This window comes from Salvelinus alpinus, chromosome 28, assembly GCF_045679555.1.
Source record: "Salvelinus alpinus chromosome 28, SLU_Salpinus.1, whole genome shotgun sequence".
Lineage (NCBI taxonomy): Eukaryota > Metazoa > Chordata > Actinopteri > Salmoniformes > Salmonidae > Salvelinus > Salvelinus alpinus.
The window spans coordinates 44,052,328-44,066,229 of record NC_092113.1 but is presented as its reverse complement, the minus strand read 5'-3'; the positions used below and the strand labels follow the sequence as shown (position 1 = coordinate 44,066,229).

General features: G+C 45.7%; 1 protein-coding gene across 1 annotated transcript in view; it reads left to right on the top strand.

Annotated features, from left to right (window-relative positions):
• The window catches only part of LOC139557914 (transcription elongation factor A protein 2-like), a 52,166-nt gene that overhangs the window by 17,085 nt on the left and 21,179 nt on the right, over nucleotides 1-13,902 (top strand). The window contains exons 6-9 of the mRNA XM_071373254.1: nucleotides 3,957-4,013; nucleotides 4,185-4,339; nucleotides 5,333-5,479; nucleotides 13,452-13,523. Coding sequence (XP_071229355.1) covers nucleotides 3,957-4,013; nucleotides 4,185-4,339; nucleotides 5,333-5,479; nucleotides 13,452-13,523 — 431 coding nt within the window. The remainder of the gene's footprint in view (nucleotides 1-3,956; nucleotides 4,014-4,184; nucleotides 4,340-5,332; nucleotides 5,480-13,451; nucleotides 13,524-13,902) is intronic.

Sequence of the window (13,902 nt, the reverse complement as noted above, 5' to 3'; positions counted from 1 at the left end):
AAGTCGTATACACTACAGGTCAGGGCTCTGTGCAGGCCAGTTAAGTTCTTCCACACCGATCTTCACAAACCATTTTTGTATGGACCTCGCGTTGTGCACGGGGGCATTGTCATGCTGAAACAGGAAAGGGCCTTCCCCAAACTGTTGCCACAATGTTGGAAGCACAGAATCGTCTAGAATGTCATGACGAACAGTTCTAGTGCTGACGTTGCTTCCAGAGGCAGGTTGGAACTCTGTAGTGAGTGTTGCAACTGAGGATAGATGATTTTTCAGCACTCGGTAGTCCAGTTATGTGAGCTGGTGTGGCTTGCCACTTTGTGGCTGAGCCGTTGTTGCTCCTGGACGTTTCGACTTAACAATAACAGCACTTGCAGTTGACCGGGGCAGCTCTAGCAGGACAGACATTTGAGGAACTGACTTGTTGGACTGTGCCATGTTGAAAGTCACAGAGCTCTTCAGTAGGGCCCATTCTACTGCTAATGTTTGTCTATGGAGATTGGATGACTATGTGCTCAATTTTATACACCCGTCAGCAATAGTTTGAAGGGGTGTCCACATACTTTTGGCCATGCAGTGTAATACGCTGCATGGACTCACTCTGTGTGCAATAAGAGATTAACATGATTTTTTTTAACAACTACCTCATCTCTGTACCCCACACGTACAATTATCTGTAAGGTCCCTCAGTTGAGCAGTGAATTTTAAACACAGATTTAATCACAAATACCAGGGAGGTTTTCCAATGCCTCGTAAAGAAGGGCACCTATTGGTAAAAAAAAGGAGACGCTGAATATCCCTTTGAGCATGGTGAAGTTATTAATTACACTTTGGATGCATTATCAATACACCCAGTCACTACAAAGACACAAGCGTCCTTCCTAACTTGGTTGCCGGAGAGGAAGGAAACCGCTCAGAGATTTCACCATGAGGACAATGGTGACTTTAAAACAGTTACATAGTTGAATTGTAGTTAGTCTACAATACCAACCTAAATGACAGTGAAAAGAAGGAAGCCTGTCCAGAATAAAAATATCCAAAAACTTGCATCCTGTTTGCAATAAGGTAGAAAGTAAAACTGAAAAAAAAGTGGCAAAGAAATTATCTTTATGTCCTGAATAGAAAGTTGTTTGAGGCAAATACAACACATCACTGAGTACCACTCGTCATATTTGTGGCTGCATCATGTTATGGGTATGCTTGTCATCGGCAAGAACTACAAGAAGTTTAGGGAGTTTAGGATAAAAAGAAACTGAATAGATCTAAGCACAGGCAAAATCCTAGAGGAAACCTGAAAGTCTGCTTTCCACCAGACACTGGGAGATTAATTCACCTTTCAGCAGGACAACAACCCAAAACACAAGGCCAAATCTACACTGGAGTTGCTTACCAAGAAGACCCTGAATGTTTTGGAGTGGCCTAGTTACAGTTTTGACTTAAATCATCTTGAACATCTATGGAAAGACTTGAAAATGGTTGTCTAGCAATGATCAACAACCGTTTTGACAGAGCTTGAAGAATCTTTAAAATAATAATGGGCAAATATTGTACAATCCAGGTGTGTAAAGACTTACCCAGAAAGACTCACAGCTGTAATCGCAGCCAAAGGTTATTCTAACATGTATTGACTCAGGGGTGTGAATACATGGAAATTAGATCAATCTTCAGTTAATTTTCAATACATTTGAAAATGTTAATAAAAACATGTTTTCACTTTGTCATTATGGGGTACTGTGTGTAGAATTATAAAACATGGAATCCATTTTGAATTCAGTCTGTAACACAACACAATGTGACATAAGTCAAAGGGTATGAATACTTTCTGAAGGCACTCTGTGGGTGTAACAGAGCCCAATCACAAGGGGGATCTAAGGTATGGGGTGGCTGGAGGGCCATTTTAAATTAATGTGAAATTTGTGCTAAAAACTAATACAGTGGCTTGTGAAAGTATTCACCCCCCTTGGCATTTTTCCTATTTTGTTGCCGTACAACCTGGAATTAAAATAGATTTTGGGGGGGGTTGTATCATTTGATTTACACAACATGCCTACCACTTTGAAGATGCAACATATTTTTTAATGTGTAACAAACAAGAAATAAGACAAAAAACTGAAAACTTGAGCGTGCATAACTATTCACCCCCCAAAGTCAATACTTTGTAGAGCTGCAAGTCTCTTTGGGTATGTCTCTATAAGCTTGGGATATCAAGCTACTGGGATTTTTGCCTGTTCTTCAAGGCAAAACTGCTCCAGCTCTTTCAAGTTGGATGGGATCCGCTGGTGTACAGCAATCTTTAAGTCAGACCACAGATTCTCAATTGGATTGAGGTCTGGGCTTTGACTAGGCCATTCCAAGACATTTAAATGTTTCCCCTTAAACCACTTGAGTGTTGCTTTAGCAGTATGCTTAGGGTCATTGTCCTGCTGGAAGGTGAACCTCTGTCCCAGTCTTAAATCTCTGGAAGACTGAAACAGGTTTCCCTCAAGAATTTCCCTGTATTTAGCACCATCCATCATTCCTTCAATTCTGACCAGTTTCCCAGTCCCTGCCAATGGAAAAACATCCCCACAGCATGATGCTGCCACCACCATGCTTCACTGTGGGGATGGTGTTCTCGGGGTGATGCAAGGTGTTGGGTTTGCGCCAGACATAGCATTTATCTTGATGGCCAAAAAGCTCAATTTTAGTCTCATCTGACCAGAGTACCTACTTCCATATGTTTGGGGAATCTCCCAAATGCCTTTTGGCGAGCACCAAACGCGTTTGCTTATTTTTTTTCTTTTTTTCTGGCGACTCTTCCATAAAGCCCCGCTCTGTGGAGTGTACGGCTTAAAGTGGTCCTATGGACAGATACTCCAATCTCCGCTGTGGAGCTTTGCAGCTCCTTCAGGGTTATCTTTGGTCTCTTTGTTGCCTCTCTGATTAATGCCCTCTTTGCCTGGTCTGTGAGTTTTGGTTGGCGGCCCTCTCTTGGCAGGTCTGTTGTGGTGCCATATTCTTTCCATTTTTTAATAATGGATTTAATTGTGCTCCGTGGGATGCTCAAATTTTCTAATATCTATTTTTAATAACCCAACCCTGATCTGTACTTCTCCACAACTTTGTCCCTGACCTGTTTGGAGAGCTCCTTGGTCTTCATGGTGTCTCTTGCTTGGTGTTCCAGACTCTGGGGGCCTTTCAGAACAGGTGTATGTATACTGAGATCATGTGACACTTAGATTGCACACAGGTGGACTTTATTTAACTAATTATGTGACTTCTGAAGGTAATTGGTTGCACCAGGTCCTTTTCAAGTGCTTCATAGCAAAGGGGCTGAATACATATGCACGCACCACTCCCACCCCCCCCCCCCCAAATCTTTTGAAACAAGTTATTTTTTAAATTTCACCTGGGAATTTCACTTCACCAATTTGGACTATTTTGTGTATGTCCATTACATGAGATCCAAATAAAAAGCAATTTAAATTACAGGTTGTAATGCGACCAAATAGTAAAAACGCAAACATTGATAGTTGATATTTCCGACCTATTTTTACGTGTGTTTACAGGTCTATGTTTCCTCGATACGTTAAGATATCTTAATGTTGGTTGTTTGTGTATGTAGTGCAGACAAATGACTACTTGTATTCCACATTTTAGCTCTAACATCACAACTTGCAATATTGGGTTACATGACCTGATGTGACACCCCCACCCCCCGCTTCAGCCAGAAATGATTATTCTATTATTCTGCACTTTCTAAGTTAAAGAAGATGTGTCACAATCTATCAACTTAAACACTTTTGTAGTGAAATATTTTTATACAACCATGATTTTAATATAAGGGAGACCTTAGAGAGATGGGAAAACACAGTAGTGTTTTGTTATACCTCGAGTAACGGTATCTCAAACTAAAGCCCCTTTTTTGTTGTTGAGGATTGGCCACTAGCCTGCACTGAGAACTCTGTTTGCTGTTACAGATGACTACAAGCCCATTGGAGCAGACACGGAGAACTTGGCTGCTCAGATTGAGGACTATATCCTTTCCACCTGTGTTCTTGTTGTCGTTCTGTTTCTGCTGGTGTGGTGAGGACCAGACGCTTTGTAATAGTGTGAGTACAGAGTTGTGCTTTTGGTTATCTTTTTGGTGGCAAAAGTTTGTTTTTTTTCCTTCCCTGTGTCGTTCTCCTTCACTTTCCCGCCTCCACGTATCTACCAGGAGTTTAGGTCTACAGACCAGAAGTACAAGTCCAGACTGAGGAGCCGTATCTCCAACCTGAAGGACCCGAAGAACCCAGACCTCCGGCGCAATGTCCTCGCTGGAAACATCTCAGCTGACCGCATCGCTAACATGGCCGCTGAGGTACGTGGGGGGGGGGGGGGGGGGGTCTGTGTGTGTGGGGGGGGGGGGGGGGGGGGGGTCTGTGTGTGTGTGTGGGGGGGGGGGGGGGTCTGTGTGTGTGTGGGGGGGGGGGTCTGTGTGTGTGGGGGGGGGGGTCTGTGTGGGGGGGGTCTGTGTGGGGGGTCTGTGTGTGTGGGGGGGGGGTCTGTGTGTGGGGGGGGGGAGTCTGTGTGGGGGGGGGGTCTGTGGGGGGGGTCTGTGTGTGTGTGTGGGGGGTCTGTGTGTGGGGGGGGGGGGGCGTGGGGGGGAGTGTTTGTGTGGAGCGTGGGGTGTGTGTGTGTGTGTGGGGGGGGGTCTGTGTGTGCGGGGGGTTCTGTGTGGTGGGGGGGAGCGTGGGAGGGAGCGTGTGTGTGGTGGGGGGGGGTCTGTGTGGGGGGAGTGTGTGGTGGGGGGGAGTGTGTGTGGGGAGCGTGGGGTGTGTGTGTGTGTGTGTGTGTGTGTGTGTGTGTGTGTGTGTGTGTGTGTGTGTAGGATGAGAGAGAGGTGTCTGTGTGTTTCATGTTTTAATAGTACAGCATCATGATTCAGTTCAGCTGGTGTCCACCCCAACCAAACCAGTGTCCTCCCATAATCCCTTACAAGACCGTCGCTTGAAAAACAAAGACGCCGTAGCCACACTAATCTAAGATAACTAACTTTTACATCTAACAGAGATGTTTGGTGCAGTATTTCTCAATGGATTTTATTATTTTTTTACATCGAAGCGAGTCGTCTCTCGTTGAATGACAACTTCAAAACGTCATTGTAGAATCCCTACTGTTAACCAATCACAGAACAGAGGAGCGTGGCCTTCGGCTCTCCTTCTGAAATAATGTGGTGTGCCGGGACAGCCCGAGAAAAAAAACACACTTTTACACACTTTGAAATATAAGTGATTTACTCTTTAATGTGGTTTGTGTGCGCTTCATATCTGAGACCCGTCCTGTAAGGTTCTGTCTGTGTGTGACCCGACAGGAGATGGCGAGCGCGGAGCTGAAAGAGATGAGGAAGACTTTGACCAAGGACGCCATCAGAGAGCACCAGCTGTCTAAAGTGGGCGGGACCGAGACGGACATGTTTCAATGTGGCAAATGCAGGGGCAAGAACTGCACCTACACACAGGTACTGACATAGTGAACTGCACCTACACACAGGTACTGACATAGTGAACTGGACCTACACACAGGTACTGACATAGTGAACTGCACCTACACACAGGTACTGACATAGTGAACTGCACCTACACACAGGTACTGACATAGTGAACTGCACCTCTACACAGGTACCGACATAGTGAACTGCACCTACACACAGGTACTGACATAGTGAACTGGACCTCTACACAGGTACTGACATAGTGAACTGGACCTCTACCCAGGTACTGACATAGTGAACTGGACCTACACACAGGTACCGACATAGTGAACTGCACCTCTACACAGGTACCGACATAGTGAACTGGACCTACACACAGGTACCGACATAGTGAACTGCACCTACACACAGGTACCGACATAGTGAACTGGACCTCTACACACAGGTACCGACATAGTGAACTGGACCTCTACACAGGTACCGACATAGTGAACTGGACCTCTACACAGGTACCGACATAGTGAACTGGACCTCTACACAGGTACTGACATAGTGAACTGCACCTACACACAGGTACTGACATAGTGAACTGGACCTCTACACAGGTACGGACATAGTGAACTGGACCTCTACACAGGTACTGACATAGTGAACTGCACCTACACACAGGTACTGACATAGTGAACTGGACCTCTACACAGGTACTGACATAGTGAACTGGACCTCTACCCAGGTACTGACATAGTGAACTGGACCTACACACAGGTACCGACATAGTGAACTGCACCTACACACAGGTACCGACATAGTGAACTGCACCTACACACAGGTACTGACATAGTGAACTGCACCTACACACAGGTACCGACATAGTGAACTGCACCTACACACAGGTACCGACATAGTGAACTGCACCTACACACAGGTACCGACATAGTGAACTGGACCTCTACACACAGGTACCGACATAGTGAACTGGACCTCTACACACAGGTACCGACATAGTGAACTGGACCTCTACACACAGGTACCGACATAGTGAACTGGACCTCTACACAGGTACCGACATAGTGAACTGGACCTCTACACACAGGTACCGACATAGTGAACTGGACCTCTACACACAGGTACCGACATAGTGAACTGGACCTCTACACACAGGTACCGACATAGTGAACTGGACCTCTACACGGGTACTGACATAGTGAACTGCACCTACACACAGGTACCGACATAGTGAACTGCACCTACACACAGGTACTGACATAGTGAACTGGACCTCTACACAGGTACTGACATAGTGAACTGCACCTACACACAGGTACCGACATAGTGAACTGCACCTACACACAGGTACTGACATAGTGAACTGGACCTCTACACAGGTACTGACATAGTGAACTGGACCTCTACCCAGGTACTGACATAGTGAACTGCACCTACACACAGGTACTGACATAGTGAACTGCACCTACACACATGTACTGACATAGTGAACTGGACCTCTACACAGGTACTGACATAGTGAACTGCACCTACACACAGGTACTGACATAGTGAACTGCACCTACACACAGGTACTGACATAGTGAACTGGACCTCTACACAGGTACTGACATAGTGAACTGGACCTCTACACAGGTACTGACATAGTGAACTGCACCTACACACAGGTACTGACATAGTGAACTGGACCTACACACAGGTACTGACATAGTGAACTGCACCTACACACAGGTACTGACATAGTGAACTGGACCTCTACACAGGTACTGACATAGTGAACTGGACCTCTACACAGGTACTGACATAGTGAACTGCACCTACACACAGGTACTGACATAGTGAACTGGACCTACACACAGGTACTGACATAGTGAACTGCACCTACACACAGGTACTGACATAGTGAACTGCACCTACACACAGGTACTGACATAGTGAACTGGACCTCTACACAGGTACTGACATAGTGAACTGGACCTCTACACAGGTACTGACATAGTGAACTGGACCTACACACAGGTACTGACATAGTGAACTGGACCTCTACCCAGGTACTGACATAGTGAACTGCACCTACACACAGGTACTGACATAGTGAACTGGACCTCTACACAGGTACTGACATAGTGAACTGGACCTCTACACAGGTACTGACATAGTGAACTGGACCTCTACACAGGTACTGACATAGTGAACTGCACCTACACACAGGTACCGACATAGTGAACTGGACCTCTACACAGGTACTGACATAGTGAACTGGACCTCTACACAGGTACTGACATAGTGAACTGCACCTACACACAGGTACTGACATAGTGAACTGGACCTCTACACAGGTACTGACATAGTGAACTGCACCTACACACAGGTACTGACATAGTGAACTGGACCTCTACCCAGGTACTGACATAGTGAACTGGACCTCTACCCAGGTACTGACATAGTGAACTGCACCTACACACAGGTACTGACATAGTGAACTGGACCTCTACACAGGTACTGACATAGTGAACTGGACCTCTACACAGGTACTGACATAGTGAACTGGACCTCTACACAGGTACTGACATAGTGAACTGCACCTACACACAGGTACTGACATAGTGAACTGGACCTCTACACAGGTACTGACATAGTGAACTGCACCTACACACAGGTACTGACATAGTGAACTGGACCTCTACACAGGTACTGACATAGTGAACTGCACCTACACACAGGTACTGACATAGTGAACTGGACCTCTACCCAGGTACTGACATAGTGAACTGCACCTACACACAGGTACTGACATAGTGAACTGGACCTACACACAGGTACTGACATAGTGAACTGCACCTACACACAGGTACTGACATAGTGAACTGGACCTCTACACAGGTACTGACATAGTGAACTGGACCTCTACACAGGTACTGACATAGTGAACTGCACCTACACACAGGTACTGACATAGTGAACTGGACCTACACACAGGTACTGACATAGTGAACTGCACCTACACACAGGTACTGACATAGTGAACTGCACCTACACACAGGTACTGACATAGTGAACTGGACCTCTACACAGGTACTGACATAGTGAACTGGACCTCTACACAGGTACTGACATAGTGAACTGGACCTACACACAGGTACTGACATAGTGAACTGGACCTCTACCCAGGTACTGACATAGTGAACTGCACCTACACACAGGTACTGACATAGTGAACTGGACCTCTACACAGGTACTGACATAGTGAACTGGACCTCTACACAGGTACTGACATAGTGAACTGGACCTCTACACAGGTACTGACATAGTGAACTGCACCTACACACAGGTACCGACATAGTGAACTGGACCTCTACACAGGTACTGACATAGTGAACTGGACCTCTACACAGGTACTGACATAGTGAACTGCACCTACACACAGGTACTGACATAGTGAACTGGACCTCTACACAGGTACTGACATAGTGAACTGCACCTACACACAGGTACTGACATAGTGAACTGGACCTCTACCCAGGTACTGACATAGTGAACTGGACCTCTACCCAGGTACTGACATAGTGAACTGCACCTACACACAGGTACTGACATAGTGAACTGGACCTCTACACAGGTACTGACATAGTGAACTGGACCTCTACACAGGTACTGACATAGTGAACTGGACCTCTACACAGGTACTGACATAGTGAACTGCACCTACACACAGGTACTGACATAGTGAACTGGACCTCTACACAGGTACTGACATAGTGAACTGCACCTACACACAGGTACTGACATAGTGAACTGGACCTCTACACAGGTACTGACATAGTGAACTGCACCTACACACAGGTACTGACATAGTGAACTGGACCTCTACCCAGGTACTGACATAGTGAACTGGACCTCTACCCAGGTACTGACATAGTGAACTGCACCTACACACAGGTACTGACATAGTGAACTGCACCTACACACAGGTACTGACATAGTGAACTGCACCTACACACAGGTACTGACATAGTGAACTGGACGTCTACACAGGTACTGACATAGTGAACTGGACCTCTACACAGGTACTGACATAGTGAACTGGACCTACACACAGGTACTGACATAGTGAACTGGACCTCTACCCAGGTACTGACATAGTGAACTGGACCTCTACCCAGGTACTGACATAGTGAACTGCACCTACACACAGGTACTGACATAGTGAACTGCACCTCTACACAGGTACTGACATAGTGAACTGGACCTACACACAGGTACTGACATAGTGAACTGCACCTCTACCCAGGTACTGACATAGTGAACTGCACCTCTACACAGGTACTGACATAGTGAACTGGACCTCTACACAGGTACTGACATAGTGAACTGGACCTCTACCCAGGTACTGACATAGTGAACTGCACCTCTACACAGGTACTGACATAGTGAACTGGACCTCTACACAGGTACTGACATAGTGAACTGGACCTCTACACAGGTACTGACATAGTGAACTGCACCTCTACACAGGTACTGACATAGTGAACTGGACCTCTACACAGGTACTGACATAGTGAACTGGACCTCTACACAGGTACTGACATAGTGAACTGCACCTACACACAGGTACTGACATAGTGAACTGGACCTCTACACAGGGACTAACATAGTGAACTGGACCTCTACACTGGTACTGACATAGTGAACTGGACCTCTACACAGGTACTGACATAGTGAACTGGACCTCTACACAGGTACTGACATAGTGAACTGGACCTCTACCCAGGTACTGACATAGTGAACTGGACCTCTACCCAGGTACTGACATAGTGAACTGGACCTCTACCCAGGTACTGACATACCGTGCCCTCAGAATGTATTCAAACCCCTAACAGATACTGTAGATGAGAGGTAGGCTGTTGGCGGCCCGCGGGCCAAAACTGGACTCAAAGTATTGTTTTTTTGGACCGCCAAAGATTTTAGTGGGAATTTTTTTGATATCTATATATACATTGTATTCCGAAAGTATTCAGACCCTTTGACTTTTTCCACCTTTGTGTTACGTTACAGTTATTCTAAAATTAATTATATTGTTCGTTTTCTTCATCAATCTACACACCATAACCTAAACAGGTTTTTAGAAATGTTTGCAAATTTATAAAAATACAAAAATCTACTGATATTACATTTACATAAGTATTCAGACCCTTTACTCAGTACTTTGTTGAAGCACCTTTGGCAGCGATTACAGCCTTGAGTCTTCTTGGGTATGACGCTACAAGCTTGGCACACCTGTATCTGGGGAGTTTCTCCCATTCTTCTCTGCAGATCCTCTCAAGCTCTGTCAGGTTGGATGGGGATCGTCGCTGCACAGCTATATTCACGTCTCTCCAGAGATGTTCGATGGGGATTTAAGTCCGGGCTCTGGCTGGTCCACTCAAGGACATTAAAATGTGTCGTAACGAGGCTATATACAGGGGGTACCGGTAGAGCGTCAATGTGGAGGCTATATACAGGGGCTACCGGTACCGAGTCAGTGTGGAGGCTATATACAGGGGGTACCGGTACAGAGTCACTGTGGAGGCTATATACAGGAGGTACCGGTACCGAGTCAGTCTGTGGTGGTAAAGGTTAGAGGTAATTTGTACATGTAGGTAGGGATGAAGTGACTAGGCATAGATAATAAACAACGAATAGGAGAACCGTAAAAAACTAATGTAAATAGTCAGAGTTGCCATTAATTATTCAGCAGTCTTATGGCTTGGGGGTAGAGGCTGTTAAGGAGCCTTTTGGTTCTAGACTTGGCTCTCTGGTACCGCTTGCCGTGCGGTAGCAAAGAGAACAGTCTATGACTAGGGTGATTGGAGTCTTTGCTTTCCTCTGACACCGCCTGGTATATAGGTCCTGGATGGCAGGAAGCTTGGCCCCAGTGATGTACTGGGCCGTACGCACTACCCTCTGTAGCGACTTGTTGGCGTACCAGGCGGTGATGCAACCGGTCAGGAAGCTCTCGATGGTGCAGCTGTATAACTTTTTGATAATCTGGGGACCCATGCCAAATCTTTTCAGTCTCAGGGGGAAAAGGTGTTGTCGTGCCCTCTTCATGATTGTCTTAGTATGTCCAGAGACTTGTCCCGAAGCCCTCCTGCGTTGTCTTGGCTGTGTGCTTAGGGTTGTTGTCCTGTTGGAAGGTGAACCTTCGCCCCAGTCTGAGGTCCTGAGAGCTCAGGAGCAGGTTTTCATCAAGGGTCTCTCTATACATTGCTCCATTCATCTTTCCCTCGATCCTGACTAGTTTCCCAGTCCCTGCCGCTGAAAAACAACCCCACAGCATGATACTGCCACCACCGCCATGCTTCACCGTAGGGAGGTTTCCTACAGGGTTCCTCCAGACATGTGACGCTTGGCATTCAGGCCACAGTGTTCAATCTTGGTTTCATCAAACCAGAGAATCTTGTTTCTCATGGTCTGAGAGTCCTTTAGGTGCCTTTTGGCAAACTCCTAGCAGGCTGTCATGTGCCTTTTACTGAGGAGTGGCTTCCGTCTGGCCACTTTACTATAAAGGCCTGATTGGTGGAGTGCTGCAGAGATGGTTGTCCTTCTGGAAGGTTCTCCCATCTCCACAGAGGAACCCTGGAACTCTGTCAGAGTGACCATCAGGTTCTTGGTCACTTCCCTGACCAAGGCCTTTCTCCCCCGATTGCTCAGTTTGGCCAGGCAGCCAGCTCTAGGAAGTCTGGGTGGTTCCAAACTTCTTCCATTTTAGAATGATGGAGGCCACTGTGTTTTTGGGGACCTTCAATGCTGCAGAAATGTTTTGGTACCCTTCCCCAGATCTGTGCCTCGACACAATCCTGTCTCAGAGTTGTAAGGACAATTCCTTCGACCTCATGGCTTGGTTTTTGCTCGGACATGCACTGTCAACTGTGGGACCTTATATAGACAGGGGTGTGCCTTTCCAAATCATGTCCAATCAATTGAATTTACCACAGGTGGTCTCCAATCAAGTTGTAGAAACATCTCAAGGATGATGAATGGAAACAGGATGCACCTGAGCTCAATTTTGAGTCTCGTAGCAAAGGGTCTGAATATTTATGTAAATAAGGTTTTTCTGTTTTTTATTTTGAAGAAATTAGTAAACATTTCTAAAAACCTGTTTTTGCTTTGTTATTGTGGGGTATTGTGATGTCATTATGGGGTATTGTGATGTCATTATGGGGTATTGTGTGTAGATTGATGAGGAAATACATGTATTTAATCCATTTTAGAATAAGGCTGTAAAATATCTAAATGTGGAAAAGTAAAGGGGTCTGAATATTTCCGATTGCGCAGGATGCACTTTTACCAAATACGGCTTCTTCTGTATATTACCCCTACCTTGTCACAACACAACTGATTGGCATTAAGAAGGAAAGAAATTCCACAAATTAACTTTTAACAAGGCACACCTGTTAATTTATATGCATTCCAGGTGACTACCTTTATGAAGCTGGTTGAGAGAATGCCAAGAGTGTGCAAAACTGTCATCAAGGCAACGGGTGGCTACTTTGAAGAATCTAAAATCTAAAATATATTTTGATTTTTTTAACACTTTTTTGGTTACTACATGATTCCATATGTGTTATTCCATAGTGTTGATGTCTTCACTATTATTCTACAATGTAGAAAATTGTAAAAATAAAGAAAAACCCTGGAATGAGTAGGTGTGTGAGTGTGAGTAGGTGTGTGCAAACTTTTGACTGGTATTGTATTTATAGATTTTTATTTTGGGGTCAAAAATGACTGTAAAATCATCAGAAATATGTGATCATGTCTCAATGTAATTTAATGTATGTTATTTTCAAATACAATCTCTTTTTAGCCTTAGTTGTAGTCAATTTGCAGTGTACAAATTATTATCATTATGTTTCGCTCCCCCCTGACCATACGCTCCGAACACAAAACATCCCACGGCTGAATTTAGTTGCCTACCCCTGCTGTACACGCTGTCGTTCTCTGTGTTTTCTAGGTGCAGACGCGCAGTGCTGATGAACCCATGACCACCTTCGTACTGTGCAACGGCTGTGGCAACCGCTGGAAGGTAGGCTGTGTACCCTGCTCCCTAGTTATAGACACTACCCTGCTCCCTAGTTATGGACACTACCCTGCTCCCTAGGTATAGACACTACCCTGCTCCCTAGTTATAGACACTACCCTGCTCCCTAGTTATAGACACTACCCTGCTCCCTAGTTATAGACACTACCCTGCTCCCTAGTTATATACACTACCCTGCTCCCTAGTTATAGACACTACCCCGCTCCCTAGTTATAGACACTACCCTGCTCCCTAGTTATAGACACTACCCTGCTCCCTAGGTATAGACACTACCCTGCTCCCTAGTTATAGACACTACCCTGCTCCCTAGTTATATACACTACCCTGCTCCCTAGTTATATACACTACCCTGCTCCCTAGTTAT